The 13,088-nt window shown below is 51.0% G+C and overlaps 1 protein-coding gene across 4 annotated transcripts in view; it reads right to left on the bottom strand.

Annotated features, from left to right (window-relative positions):
• Positions 1-13,088, bottom strand: part of GRB10 (growth factor receptor bound protein 10) — a 179,665-nt gene that overhangs the window by 31,777 nt on the left and 134,800 nt on the right. For all 4 annotated transcript variants that reach the window (XM_040260221.1, XM_040260222.1, XM_040260224.1 and 1 more), the window contains 5 exons: positions 7,101-7,216; positions 6,024-6,092; positions 3,712-3,849; positions 2,073-2,183; positions 355-453 (listed from right to left, as the gene is read on the bottom strand). In XM_040260221.1, the coding sequence (XP_040116155.1) occupies positions 355-453; positions 2,073-2,183; positions 3,712-3,849; positions 6,024-6,092; positions 7,101-7,216 (533 nt within the window). The remainder of the gene's footprint in view (positions 1-354; positions 454-2,072; positions 2,184-3,711; positions 3,850-6,023; positions 6,093-7,100; positions 7,217-13,088) is intronic.

Raw genomic sequence — 13,088 nt, 5'->3', positions numbered from 1 at the left:
CACACACACGCACAGTGACCTCAGGGCTAACAAGCACACATAGTGACTGTGGGTTCACACACACGCACAGTGACCTCGGGGCTGACATGCACACATAGTGACCGTCAGGTGACACACACAGGGACCAGGGGATGATCCACAGAGACGCACACACGCTAACCTTGGGGCTAACAAGCACACACAGTGACCGTGGGTTCACACACACGCACAGTGACCTCGGGGCTGACATGCACACATAGTGGCCGTGGGGTGACACACACAGGGACCGGGGGACGATCCACACAGTGACCTCGGGATGACACACGTAGTGACCGTGGGTTGACACACAAACACCCCGCGACCATGGGGACGCACCTTGAGGAGCCTGCAGGCTGTCACCCAGCACGTTCGGCTCTGCTCATCCTCGGCACAGAGCAAGCGCAGCTCCTTAGCCTCGTTCCTGACTCTATTAGGCTAAAGGAGAAGGAAGACCTGTGAGTGTGACAGTGAGTCAGGACCACCCTTCCTCTCAGGGCAGAGCTGAGCTCCACCCGCAGCACAACCCACCAGGTGGCAGAGATGGGAGCACGGGCAGGTGTGTGCGCCTGGGCACTGGGAATCACTCATGGCTCTGTGGGGCACAGGCTGGGCCTGCTAGTTGGTTACTTAGTACTCAGCTGAGTGATCGGTCATCCTGCCACTGTGAGTGTTGGGGGAGACAAACAGGAAAGCAAACATAAGGTGGTGGGGGTAGCGGGGCGTGTAGCTCATGCAGGGAAGGTGGGTTCCGGGAAGGACAGCCACTCCTAGGTTTTAGAAGGGGGTGCCTTCCGTCACCTCCGAGGAAGAGGCAGCTGCGGGAAGGGCCCACAGGGTGAGCTGAGGCAGGGAGGAGCCTCCAAGACTCAGGGCTGTGGAGGCCAAGGACAGACGCTGTGGAAAGGCCCAGAGAGGGGGAGACCAACGTGGCCAGAGAAGAGACAGCGGAGAGCTGGCAGGGGCCCACCCAGGGGCAGGGGCTGGCTGTGATGGAAGAAAGCCTACAGGCACAGGCTGGGCTGGGCCCCCTGAGCCGACCCGAGGGGCCCTGAGGGGTCAGACTGGCCCACCTCTCTGCTTCGGGAACCTGGATGTGGAAGAGGGTTGAAGGACAGCCCTGCGTGTGGCGGATACAGTGGGAGAGGCAGAGGCTGCAGGGCTGTGAGCTGGCATGTGGGCCAGGGGAAAGAGGGACGGCTCCAGTCCCCCACGAGCCGCTCTCCACCAGCCGCCTGTGCGCTGCGCCCTTCAGGGGGTTTGAGGTCAGTTCTTACCACTTGTAACCAAAGAAGCTTCACCAAGTCAAGCAGAAAAATAGTATTTTTGGATGGAATAGGCTCCCTGTGCCCTGTCTGCTCCTCCAGCTTAGAAGACAGCCCAGCTGGGGGACTATGGGCTCGCTCACTAGCAGCCTCGTGTGGGCAGCGGGGCTGGGCAGTTCCCACCCTGTGAGCACTGGGAAGACCCAGGAAGATGATGGAGGTAGAAACCTCAGCAGAATGTCTCATGCATAGTGGGTAATTCAGTGAATCTCTACTATTATGATGACTGACAACACAACCTCACCGAGTAGGAAGGACCGTGTGTGTGCACATAAGCATGCACACGTATGTCCACATGTGCTTGTTCACACAGGCGTGTGCAGCTATGTACGTGCACACGTGAGTGTATGTGTGTGTGCCCTCACACACCCGCACAGTGAGAAGCAGAGCTGTGGTCACCCCTAATCTAATGTCCTGCTTACTGGAAGCCCACACAGAAGGCATCAGCTTACTCAGTACCCTGGAGGCCACTCAGGTGACAGGCTCGGGGGGGGTCCCTAAACCACGGGGCCCATCGCCCCTAAGCCACGGGGCACTGTGCATCAGGGATTCTGCTTTTCTCTGATCATCTGCGCTACTCAAGGACTGACACATTGAAAGCACACGTGAAATATTTTTATACGAATGCATAAATCCAATGTGAAACCGTTTGTTATTTTTAAAAGCAACAACCAAGAGATGAGGTCGCTGGTTTAATTTCAAAGTTCACTGTGAGTCTCGGGTGGGCGGTACCTTTATGCAGAAGCCATAGTCTGTAGGGGCACTGTACTGCTTCCTGCCAGCAATCAGGGAGAAGATGCTGCTGTCCTCCAGGTCGGCCAGCAGCTGCAGGTGTCTGGGCTCCTGCGGGGAGGTGGTCAAGTTTATAGGGGGGAACTTCTCAGCACAGCCAAGAGCAAGTGTTTCCTGTCCTTGTCAGCAGAGGGCAGTCTAAGCATGCTCTCAACACCTCTCCCCTTGACAGTCTACAGGTTATAACCATGGTGTCACATAAGTACCAAGTTAAAACCATATCCCCCAGCCCCTGCTAAAAACCCCACCTCCCAATATTCAGACAGATGGATACAATGTATCTGATATTCCGCCTTATAAGGTAATATTCAAAGTGGAAACCAGGACATCTGCACACCATGGTCAAGGTTAGGAGTATACACTCAAATGCAAGACCCCCACCACGGTTGTTATGCTGAGTGATCAGTGGCCAACTGCTCGCAAAATGTCCCATCCTGTGCCTTAGCTGTCCATCCCGCATCTGTTTCCTCCTCTAGGCGACAAATGACCTGGGGCTCAGCAGCAACGAGGAGGACGCATAAGGCGCCCATCAGAGCTGGGAAATGAGGAAGTGGACCTCCCAGTGACCAGACCTGCAGCCTCAGAGGAAGGGCGTGCAGCCACGCCCCTTCCCTCCAGCTCACGCCCCCTTTCCCTGGTGGCCACGCCCTCCTCCCTGGTGGCCATGCTCCTTCCTTCCAGTTCATGCCCCATTACCCTGATGGCCATGCTGGTTCCCTCCAGCTCACGCCCCCTTTCCCTGTGGTCAAGCCCTCCTCTCTGGTGGCCACGCCCGTTCCCTCCAGCCCATTCCCCCTTTCCCTGGTGGCCACGCCCCTTTCCTCCCGCTCACGCCTTCCCTGGTGGCCATGCCCCTCCTCTCTGGTGGCCACGCCCCTTCCCTCCTGACTTCCCAGAGCCTGATGCTGGGCCAGCACCCTCCCTTGGCGTCCCCAGCTCCTCCCCTCTCTCCGGCAGGAACAGAAGAGACTGCAGCTCTTGGATGGTATAAGCACGGCCAAGGTCAGCTGGGTATGCTCCCATGGTAGGTGTCCTCAGATGTTACAGGAAAATATGTCAGAAATGCAAAGACACCAAAAGACCCCAGCAAGGCCAGCCCACAACACCCCAACTCTCTTCAGAGGCCTGCAGCCATTTGCAATCCCTCACCTCCTCTTCCCACTGGGGATACACACAAACTGCAATTTATTCCATAAAATATCTACAATAACATATATTAAATTGGCATCAGGGTGACAATCATCTATTAAATACCCTTATGGTGATCCTAGACACCAACTTCCAAATCATAGACACTAAGTCAGCATCTTCCAAGGGACTCAGGCAGCCATGAGGCTCTGCTGCCAGCCCAAAGAGGGAGCCCGGGCTGGCCCGCTTGGCGGTGGGGGGCACACAGCCCCCAGGGCCCCAGGTCTGACATCACCTGCTTTCCCAGGGAGACCTGTGCACCAGGAACTCTGAGTTTAGCTGCTACACACTCAGCTTCATAAGTCACGAGCTGGGAGGAGGCCATGGTGCGCACCTTTACTCGGAACCCTCCCAGCCTGGTGTGACTGGCAGTTGTGCCTCTAAAACTCACCTTCGAAGCTCCCTTTGTGGAGCAATAGAGGCCGGATCTCCGCAAACACACATACAGCTTCTTCCATGATTTCCTTCCCAGCTCCTTCACGTGCAAAAACCCTTGAATCTCAGGACAACTACCGGAGTTTAAAAAATTCTGTTGAAGAGAAAATTTTAGAAGTCAGATAATACTGACGTGAAATTATGAGGACATACTATGAGCATCATTGACACTGGAACATTTTATGAATTACCAAAATACTCTTTTTGTATTAGACTGAGTGCTTGCAAATATTTTTCCTTTCAAAAGTCTTAAAATTCCCATCTAAATTGGTGGTGCCTAAAATATAATTCGTGTTTAAACACACAAGCAAATAGATCTTTTTAATGCTGAAAAACAGAAATCATAAATCTCCTAATAAGACCATATGATTAAGCATCCTGCCCTTTATTCTATTTTTCCTTAGAAATCCCAGTCTGATCCTCAGAGTTGGGGCAACAGAAATGCCAGAAGCACTGATGAGGAGCGCGTGGGCTGGGAGAAGCCATCTGGCTGTCATTTTGCCCACATGTCCCCTGGTGAAAGCTGTGTGTCCTGTGTCTGTCCATCTCCTGAAACACACACCCACTGTTAATGGGGACAGCCCACTGTTCCCATTAACTCCACCCACTGGCAGCACCTCCTTCTTGGGGAAAGAGAGGGCGGGAGCCAGGTCTGGGGTGACCCTTGTGGGTCCCCTCCACTGACTGAAACAGACATTTCTCCTCCTGCACGTGGGACAGGCCAGCTGGGCAGCTCCCAGTGCCCCCAGGCAGTGCTTCTGGGGTCTCCAGAGGTCACTGTCCCCCTCACCACGCACCAAATCATCTCAAATCAGGCAACTAAGATGCAGGAAGTCATCTGCCCCTCGCTGTGTATAAACCAGGATAACCGAGTATTGACAACTCTAGCCCAGAGCACACAGATGCTGTGGTGGGAGGGCCCAGAATAGAATGTGGAGGCTCCCAGCTTCCAGAGGCAGAAGAAATGAAGCAGGAAAGGGAGGGCTCAGGGAAGAACTCTACAGGAACTACATTCTAGTACTTTCTCTTATATTATATAGAAGGAAATGGCAACCCACTCCAGTGTTCTTGACTGGAGAATCCCAGGGACGGGGGAGCCTGGAGGGCTGCCGTCTCTGGGGTTGCACAGTCGGATACGACTGAAGCGACTTAGCAGCAGCAGCAGCAGAGAGTGCTGGTTGCGTTAGTGAATGGTTTATTCTCTCACTTAACACACTGTTAAGAGATACATTTTTAGGCGCGCAGAGGAATATTCTGACCTCTTAGAAGAGCATGAGTTAGCAGTAAGTGTGGAGAGGTAGCTGGTGGCCCCCTCCATTGGTGGGGGAGGGAAAGGCCAGGTTTAACTAGGAGCAGACTTTAGGGAGCGAGGAGACCATGAAGATAGGTATGTTGGTTTTTTTTTTATTTTAGAGTATAAGAGGTAACTTTTTAAGGATTTTAGAGCAACCTAATCAGTTTTGGGGACTTTCCAAGTGGTGCCAGTGATAAAGAACACGCCTGCCAAAACCGGAGACTTAAGAGATGCAGGTTCGATTCCTGGGTCGGGAAGATACCCTGGAGGAGGGCACGGCAACCCACTCCAGTATTCTGTCTGGAGGGTCCCGTGGACAGAGGAGCCTGGTGGGCCACAGTCCATGGGGTCGCAAAGAGCTGGACAGGACTGAGCGACTTAGCATGCATGCATGGATCAGTTTTTGCTATGAGACGGACCCACTCTTGCTGCAGCGATTTCCAGGGCCTTGTGCTTGGAGACGGGGTTGGTGCTCGCAGGGGACACGGGAGCTACAGCTTCTCTACCGCACTCTCCTGCTCCGATGGCCTCTGCCAGTCTATCCTGTTGCTAAGTGCTTGTTTTGAGGGAGCCTGGCTGTGTGCGTGCTATGTCACTTCAGTTGTGTCCAACTCTGCGACCTCATGGACTGTAGCCTGCTGGGCTCCTCTGCCCGTGGGATTCTCCAGCAAGAGTACTGGAGTGGGTTGCCAGGCCCTCCTCCAGGGGATCTTCCCCACCCGGGGATAGAACCTGAGCCTCTTACGTCTCCTGCAGTGGCAGGTGGGTTCTTTACCAGCAGCGTTACCTGGGAAGCCTAGCTACACACAGCTTTCCCAAGTAAATATGTATTCCTGATACTCTAAATTCCAACAGGAGCCAAGGCTCATATTTGTGAGGACGAGCTCAGCTGATCCAAGTTTCTACCAGGCCCCTGGGACAGCCCGAGAGCATCTATGCAAAAACTCCAGCAGGAGCCTCTTCCTGCCCAGTACCTGCAAAAGCTGGGTGTGACTGCCGTTGGACTGCTGGCACCACGTAACCATCTGTTCTGGGAAGAAATTCTAGGATGTGGAAAAACAAAGACAGTAAAGGTTAGCTTCCAAGTGGGGAAAACATACTTACAGATATGCCAGTACTAAAAACATCCCTATAGGCATGATTATGGACAATCTGTATTTAAAATGATGGTCCTTTTAATTTATCACACAGTGGAAACACTGACTTCAAAAAGGCTGCATCTTCCGTTAAATGCAGGATCAAGTTTGAAGTCTGTGATGCCCTCTCTGACCCACGCCTCACAGTGCACCCAGGCAGAGGGCTGCCCCACTCCCTAACTCAAGGACACAGGTGGGTGCACAAGACAAAGAACTCTTGAAACCAGGACATGAGCACGGGGATGTGAAGAAGCCTTGTTTGGTGCATTATCCAAAAGCAGTTATCAAATCTCTTCTTTTCAATAAAAAAGCAGCTAAACTATCAGGACCAGAAGTAGGCACTGGGACTTCTCCCCCCAGCTACTGCTGCTGTGACTCAGGATTGGGGTTCATGCCACGGCAGGTACGAGGTTCCCCATGCTGACATCCCACAAGGCAAGGGCCCCAGCTCCCCAAAACAGAAAACTCCAAGAAACCAGCTTAATATACTCAGATGTTGATTTCTCTACTGCTTCTCCCCCCAATAATCCCAGAGCAATATTTGCTACTTGCCAAAAGGAATGAGTTTTTATTTTACTGAATATTTGACCAAGTTGCTCCAGCTGAACTAAGAACTTCCAAAAGAAGCTCACCCCAGCTCTCTCTCTCCATTTAGAGACTGACCTCCTCACCCACTGTTACTTTTGGGAAAAGGAGATGGTTACTTTGGTCAGAACAAAGGCATTCAATTATGCATCCGAGAGACAGTTTCCAGCCAGTATTGCTGGGTTAACTAGCAACACTGATTCTCAAACCATCTGCCTCCTACTACATCTCAGTCAGTTATTTTGTGATCAGCTACAATGAAACTCAAGTAGTTTATACTTGCAATATTTCCAGAGTTCCAAACCCCAAATCCAAAGCGATAAAACTCACCATGGGATTTTTGAAAAACTCGTATTTTGCATAATTCTTCCTGAATAAAAATTTACTTTCACTTGCCATGGTGCTCTCCACCTGGACCACCAGCTCATGGTCTTCCAAGCACCGCTCTGCAGGAGAAAGTATTGTTGGAGATGAGACAGGCAGAACCTTCCAGGCAGCCTCGCAACCAAATACAAAACCCGACTTTTCCATTCTTTAAGCATCGTGGCGAAGATGAGATTGAGAGCTAAATGAAATTGAAATCTCACTTTAATGCGTTATCAAGCGCAGAAGAGGTCTTAGGACTCAGAGTATGAGGAACTCGGGTCAGTCTTTGCTTTTGCATACTTCTTTTCAATTTGGCATCAACAAAGCTTAAGGAAAGAGTCAACAAAGACTCTTCATAGGATTTTCCTAGTGGTCCAGCAGTTGAGACCCTGCTTTACAATGCAGGGGACGGGGGTTCGATCCCTGGTCAGAGAACTAAGATCCCACATGTGTGGGGCAACTAAGACTCATGTGCCGCAACTAAGACCCGGCACAGCCAAATAAAAACTATCTCTGAAAAGGACTCTTTGTAAGTGATTTTGTCTTTAAATTAAGAAATGTCAACTCTTGAAAAGAACAGGGACTCTAACAACTGGGAAAACACCTAAAGGCAGAGCGGGGAGCTCTGAGCATGGAGCATGCACCGGTGGGCAGATAGAGGGGCAGCAGGCAGAGTACGACTTTGACTGCAAGAAACTCAGCCACCTGGGGGTGAACACAGGGCAGGGAGTGACCAGCAGGCAGCCTGTCCCCATACCTGGCTGAGCGCCAGAGCCCACGCTAACCACACGCATCCTAGAGCCACTCTCACAGCTGGACCAGGTTGTTGGGAAGGACACGCACACCGCATGGCCTTCGAGCAAGCATGCACACACACACTCCTCAGCACAGGACTTGGCCGCACCATCAACCTGGGGTAGGCTCTCCCTCATAGCCTGAACACTCTGGTTCCCCAGGGAGTACAAGGAACCATTCTGCTCCATGGCTGGCGCCCACCACGTGTCCACACGCAGCCTGCTGACGGGGTGGTGGGAACTAACCTCATTCCCTAATGCGATAAATGACCAGCGGGAGCCCAGGGCAGCTTCGAGTGTGAACCGAGGCCAAAACGGTAGAGAAGTAGATTCTATGAAGTTGACCCAAAAGGGCCGTGTCAGCCCTTCCGGCCCCCACCTCCTTTTACACTGCCAGTGGGGAAGCCCCAGAAAGTCTCATCTTCAGGGAAGGATGAAGTGGAGGGCGACAGCACTCCGAGTCAAAGGCATCTCAGAACATGGGAGAATTCCTGTCCATGAAGGATACGGTCACCAGGGCTCTGGTCTGAGCCGGGTATGAGGGCATGCAGAGCACACTCAGCCTTGGTTTGATATCAGGGCAGGATTCCTTGGCAGAGACATACTCAAAGCCTGAATTTCCTCTCCCTGATGGACAGAAAGCTCAGGCACCTCAGTATGGGCCAGACCGGGCACTGCCAGTGACCCATCGACAGGCCCCAGATGTGACGGGAACTGGCCAGCAATTCAGGAACCACACGCACTGCCTGCGGTCTCCCCAGGACAGAAGAGAGGAACCAGGGGCAGCTCGAGCATGCTTAAAACAGCTCCATCTGCCACCAAGACAGGGGTCAGCAAATAGAATAAAATAAAAATAGACACCACCACCAACAAAATAGGAATTAGCACGTGTCTTCCATTGAAAACAAACTCATGACTTTTCTGAAGATTTTAATTCAGAGAAAAATATTTCTGTAGTCATGGGGGGAAAACAACAACCCAATAGCCTGATAATGGTTGCTTTATAGAATTAAGGTTTTTTCACCAGGTAAAATATGGACAAGGAAATGGCAACTCATTCTACTATTCTTGCCTGGAGAATTCCATGGACAGAGGAGTCCATGGGGTTGCAAAGAGTTGGACATGACTGAGTGACTAACACACACACAAAACAGGTAGAATAAGGAGAAATAAAAGAGCAGGTGGCAATGACCTGGTCCTCCGGACAGGAGCTACCAGCTGCATGGGGCCCCCAGACGCCACGTCCCAGGCAGGCTCCTCTCCTCCCGGCCCAGCAACCCTGGGAGAGCCACACACAACAGCATAAGCAGACTGCCAAGGGTCCCAGCAGCAGCTGCTTCTCTGCCCAGGGTCACTCTGCTGACTCCACTAGGCCCAGACACAGAAACAGAGGAATGGGCAAAGATGTGGCACATATATACAATGGAATACCACTCAGCCATAAAAGCGAAATGAAATAACGCCACTTGCAGCAACACGGATGGACCCAGAATTTACCGTATCAAGTGAAGTGAGTCAGAAAGAGAGAGACAAACACCATACGATATCACTTCTACGTGGACTCTAAAACACGACACAAATGAACAAATCTACGAAACAGAGACAGACTCCCAGACACAGAGAGCAGACTTGTGGTTGCCAGGGGGAGGGAAGGACTGGGAGGCTGGAATTAGCAGATGCAAACTGTTATATACAGGCTGGGTGAACAAGGCCCTACTGTACAGCACAGGGCCTGCAACAAACCAAAATGGAAGAGAATGCAGAAAGGAATATATATGTGTGTGTAGAACTGAGTCACTCTGCTGTACAGCACAAATTAATATAATACTGTAAATCAACTAAACTTCAATTCTTTAAAGAAAAAAAAAAATCCTATTTTACTTCTGTGGCCATGCAGCGGACACAGGATTCCTCTGCAGAAACTCGGGCAGCCCCAGCGGGTGGGGTGGGGCTGGCAGACCCAGTGCCCAGCCAACAGCACTAGGAGGTGTCAGCATCCCGCTTCGCTGACCCCTGCAGCCCCTCAGACCAGCAGAGCCCACATGGCACAGATCAGAGCACTGAACAGTTGCCCAGGGCATTGCCTGGCTAAGCGGAGTTGTGAGAAGCAAAACACACCCCAGAAAACATCCTGCTGTCTAGATCTGCCCAACAAGCAGCTTCCTGCTAGGTGTATCCTTTAGTGGGGAAAGGGTGTCATTTGGTGCCTTTGAGATGTAATAGACACAGAGATAGAGACGAGGATCAGCCTGCAAAGACACCTGTGAGCACCAGGGCTGAGGGTGGGCAGCTGCTTCTCCCACGACCGCTGTCTGCATGTGCAGATGTCAGGGTCTGGATGCGCTGGGCCTTCCAAAGCGCGGCTGCTGTACCCTTCTCATCTGACCAGGAAGAAACCCAAATCAGGAAACTCGTGACCCAGTCACCTAAGACCACTGACCACTCGGGGCTCTGGCCCAGCCTTTACGCCAAAGTGCCACAGGACCAGCACGTAGGAGCTGGCAGCAGCACCAGGAGGGGCGTCGGACCTGGCTGTGGCCACAAGTCCAGTTCAGGGGGAGGGCAGGAAGGGTCTCCCCAGCCAGAGACGTCGCCCACTCACGCCGGCAGCTGCCCCTGTGCCTGTGCCTCTGTGAGCACGATGCTCTGCTGAGGGCACCCTCAGAGGCTGGACACCCCGCACATACGCATGGTCTCTGACTAATGGAAAGGAAGTAACTGTCCCACATCTCCTAAATCATCACTCATTTCTGAGTGTGAAAAAGCTTAGTACTGTTACGGTTATCATAGCTTAGCTGCGAAGACTGGCACGGTAATTGTGGTTGGAAATCCTCAAATCCTGAGGCTACACATTGACTCAACCACTTGCCTGAGGGATCTGCACGCATCATCTCCCTCTGGCCTGAGCCACCAGCCTTGGACACACGCAGGTTCCAGGAGCATTCCCGAATTACACTTGACAAGAGTGTCACCTTTTGAAGAGAGAGTCAGTGACCGGGGAGATGGGGCTGGTGGCTCTGCCCTGCGAATGGTGGGGGGAGAGGCGGGGGGTCCTGGGAACACAACAGGAACACCATCTAGCACAGAGAACACCCCATGCGAGGGGAGTTATGCAGAAACACCCAGGCTGCTCTGGAAGGTGCTCCCACAACCCTGCCCCGCGGAAAGCTTGAAACCTTCCTCTTCCCACTACTGGGTGTCTGACCATTAAGCGCTGGTGGATAAACAGAAAGAATCAGACTTTCACCTAAAGAACAACAGATCAGAAAGAAAATGATAGGCTTAGATCACAAAGAGAAGAACAGGCAGGGCAGACACAGGGACAGGAATGGAGAAGCTCTTTGTGGACAGTGGGAGGTTTCCGCGGATGCTGCCGGACTTGGTGTATCTAAGCCTGCAGAAACATCTACAGAACCTAGTCACTAGGACCACGGGCCCGCTCACTGCTCACGAAAAAGGAGCCAATGGGAGAAGGTGAGGAGGAACCTTCTGAGGGGACTTTCTGTGTCTGTAATTCAGCTCACTGACTTCTTTTTGTCAACCAGGGTCCAAATATTCTTTGTCATTTTTATGATTTTACTTGCTCTTCTCCTTCTTTGTTCCCCCTTTTTACTTGGCTATAATGAACTGTTGTTCCCTAAAGGGGGGTATGTCAATCCATCTGTGAATCAGAGAAAGAGTGAAGAACAAAACTTACGAGGATCACATCCCTGAGACTACTGGGTATGTGCATTTCATTTCTTAGTCCCTCAGAATAAATTTTCTTCCTGTGATGAATCATCTCCCAGGTTTTAAGACACAGCGTGTCTCTACTATATGAGGTTACAGGAGGTGCTACGAAAAGAAATACTGGAATAATTTCTCAAGCAGTCCTTGTACATGTCAGTGGTCTATCTGCATCCGCTGCACATACCCTCTGTGTACAGTGACAGTCAAGTATTAGAATATCTGCTGAAGATGCTTTCATAGTTCCTTGTAAATTAAAAGTGGCTAGACTCTTGAAGAGTCTTTCAACGACATTCATTATATTTGGATCTAATTATGCAGATACATCTTTAAAATTAATTCTCTATGTATCTTTGTACACATGTATATATGTCCATATATATGTGTGTGTGCATGTCTGTGCACATACAAACTGCAGGGCTCCGACACTATCTAGTTTCCAAATTACTTGTGTGTCAGCAGATGCCTTGGGTGGCCCTATCAGACCACTAGGAGCTTCCAGTCAGTTGCTCTGTTGAATACCGCTGAATGTACCCAGTAGAAGGTTGCTGGGGACAAAGGAAAAAGCCTCAGATGACACACAAGTGCACCGCACATCCGCAGTGACAGGAAAGAAGTCAGAAGTTCTTAGTGCTTACTTTAAACCACACACCGTCTGTCTGACAGCACAGCAGAGCCAGAACATGTGACCTCAAGCAATGCCAACTCAAATGTACCTCGTATTATGTAGGCTTAGATTGTATAATATGAGCTGCACAAATGCCAGTTAGTGAAAGGAATATTCCAGATCTAGGTTTAATTTCAATTTATTAATTGTTCTAAAAGGTTTTAAGAAAGACTTTCAACTATGGGAAGAAGTTTGCAAGCTGTGCAGTTTTTCTCTCCTTCAAGACATGGAAAGAAAATACAGCTGACTTACATACAGAAAATTCTGGTTTTAAATACTTGCCATGATTTTAGAAGCACCATACATTATCTAATAAAAAATTAAATGAAAGTTTGAAAAGCTTCTTTACCTGAAATAAGCCACCAAACAAACAAACCCCAAACTTTAATAGGTTCTGTAAATAGTACACATTTCAAAATAATCTCTTGCTCTCTCAAATACCCAGAGACACTGTGGGAAACTCAAACTTAGATGACATTGCCCCCTGGACTCCTGGGGGCCTCCCTGTGCCTTCCTGCAGGCTGTCACCATGGCTCCCCAACCCCATCTGGTGAGGGAACGGCTCTGCAAAGTGATGCCAGAATCTTCCAGGGCACCTCTGGCTGACTCCCCAGAGCACAGGTGTGCAGCAAGCCCCGGGCCTCTCACAGCCAGTCCTCCTGCTGAACCAGAGGGACCCTCCTTCCTGCTGTGTCCTAGCCCTTGAGAATTACTGCTCCAAACATCCAAGAGTGAGATTCTGGAAGCACCAGAAGGGAGAGGGCC

Source organism: Oryx dammah, unplaced genomic scaffold (genome assembly GCF_014754425.2).
Source record: "Oryx dammah isolate SB20612 unplaced genomic scaffold, SCBI_Odam_1.1 HiC_scaffold_18, whole genome shotgun sequence".
NCBI lineage: Eukaryota > Metazoa > Chordata > Mammalia > Artiodactyla > Bovidae > Oryx > Oryx dammah.
The sequence above is the reverse complement of the archived record's forward strand: the minus strand, read 5'-3'. Positions and strand labels throughout refer to the sequence as shown.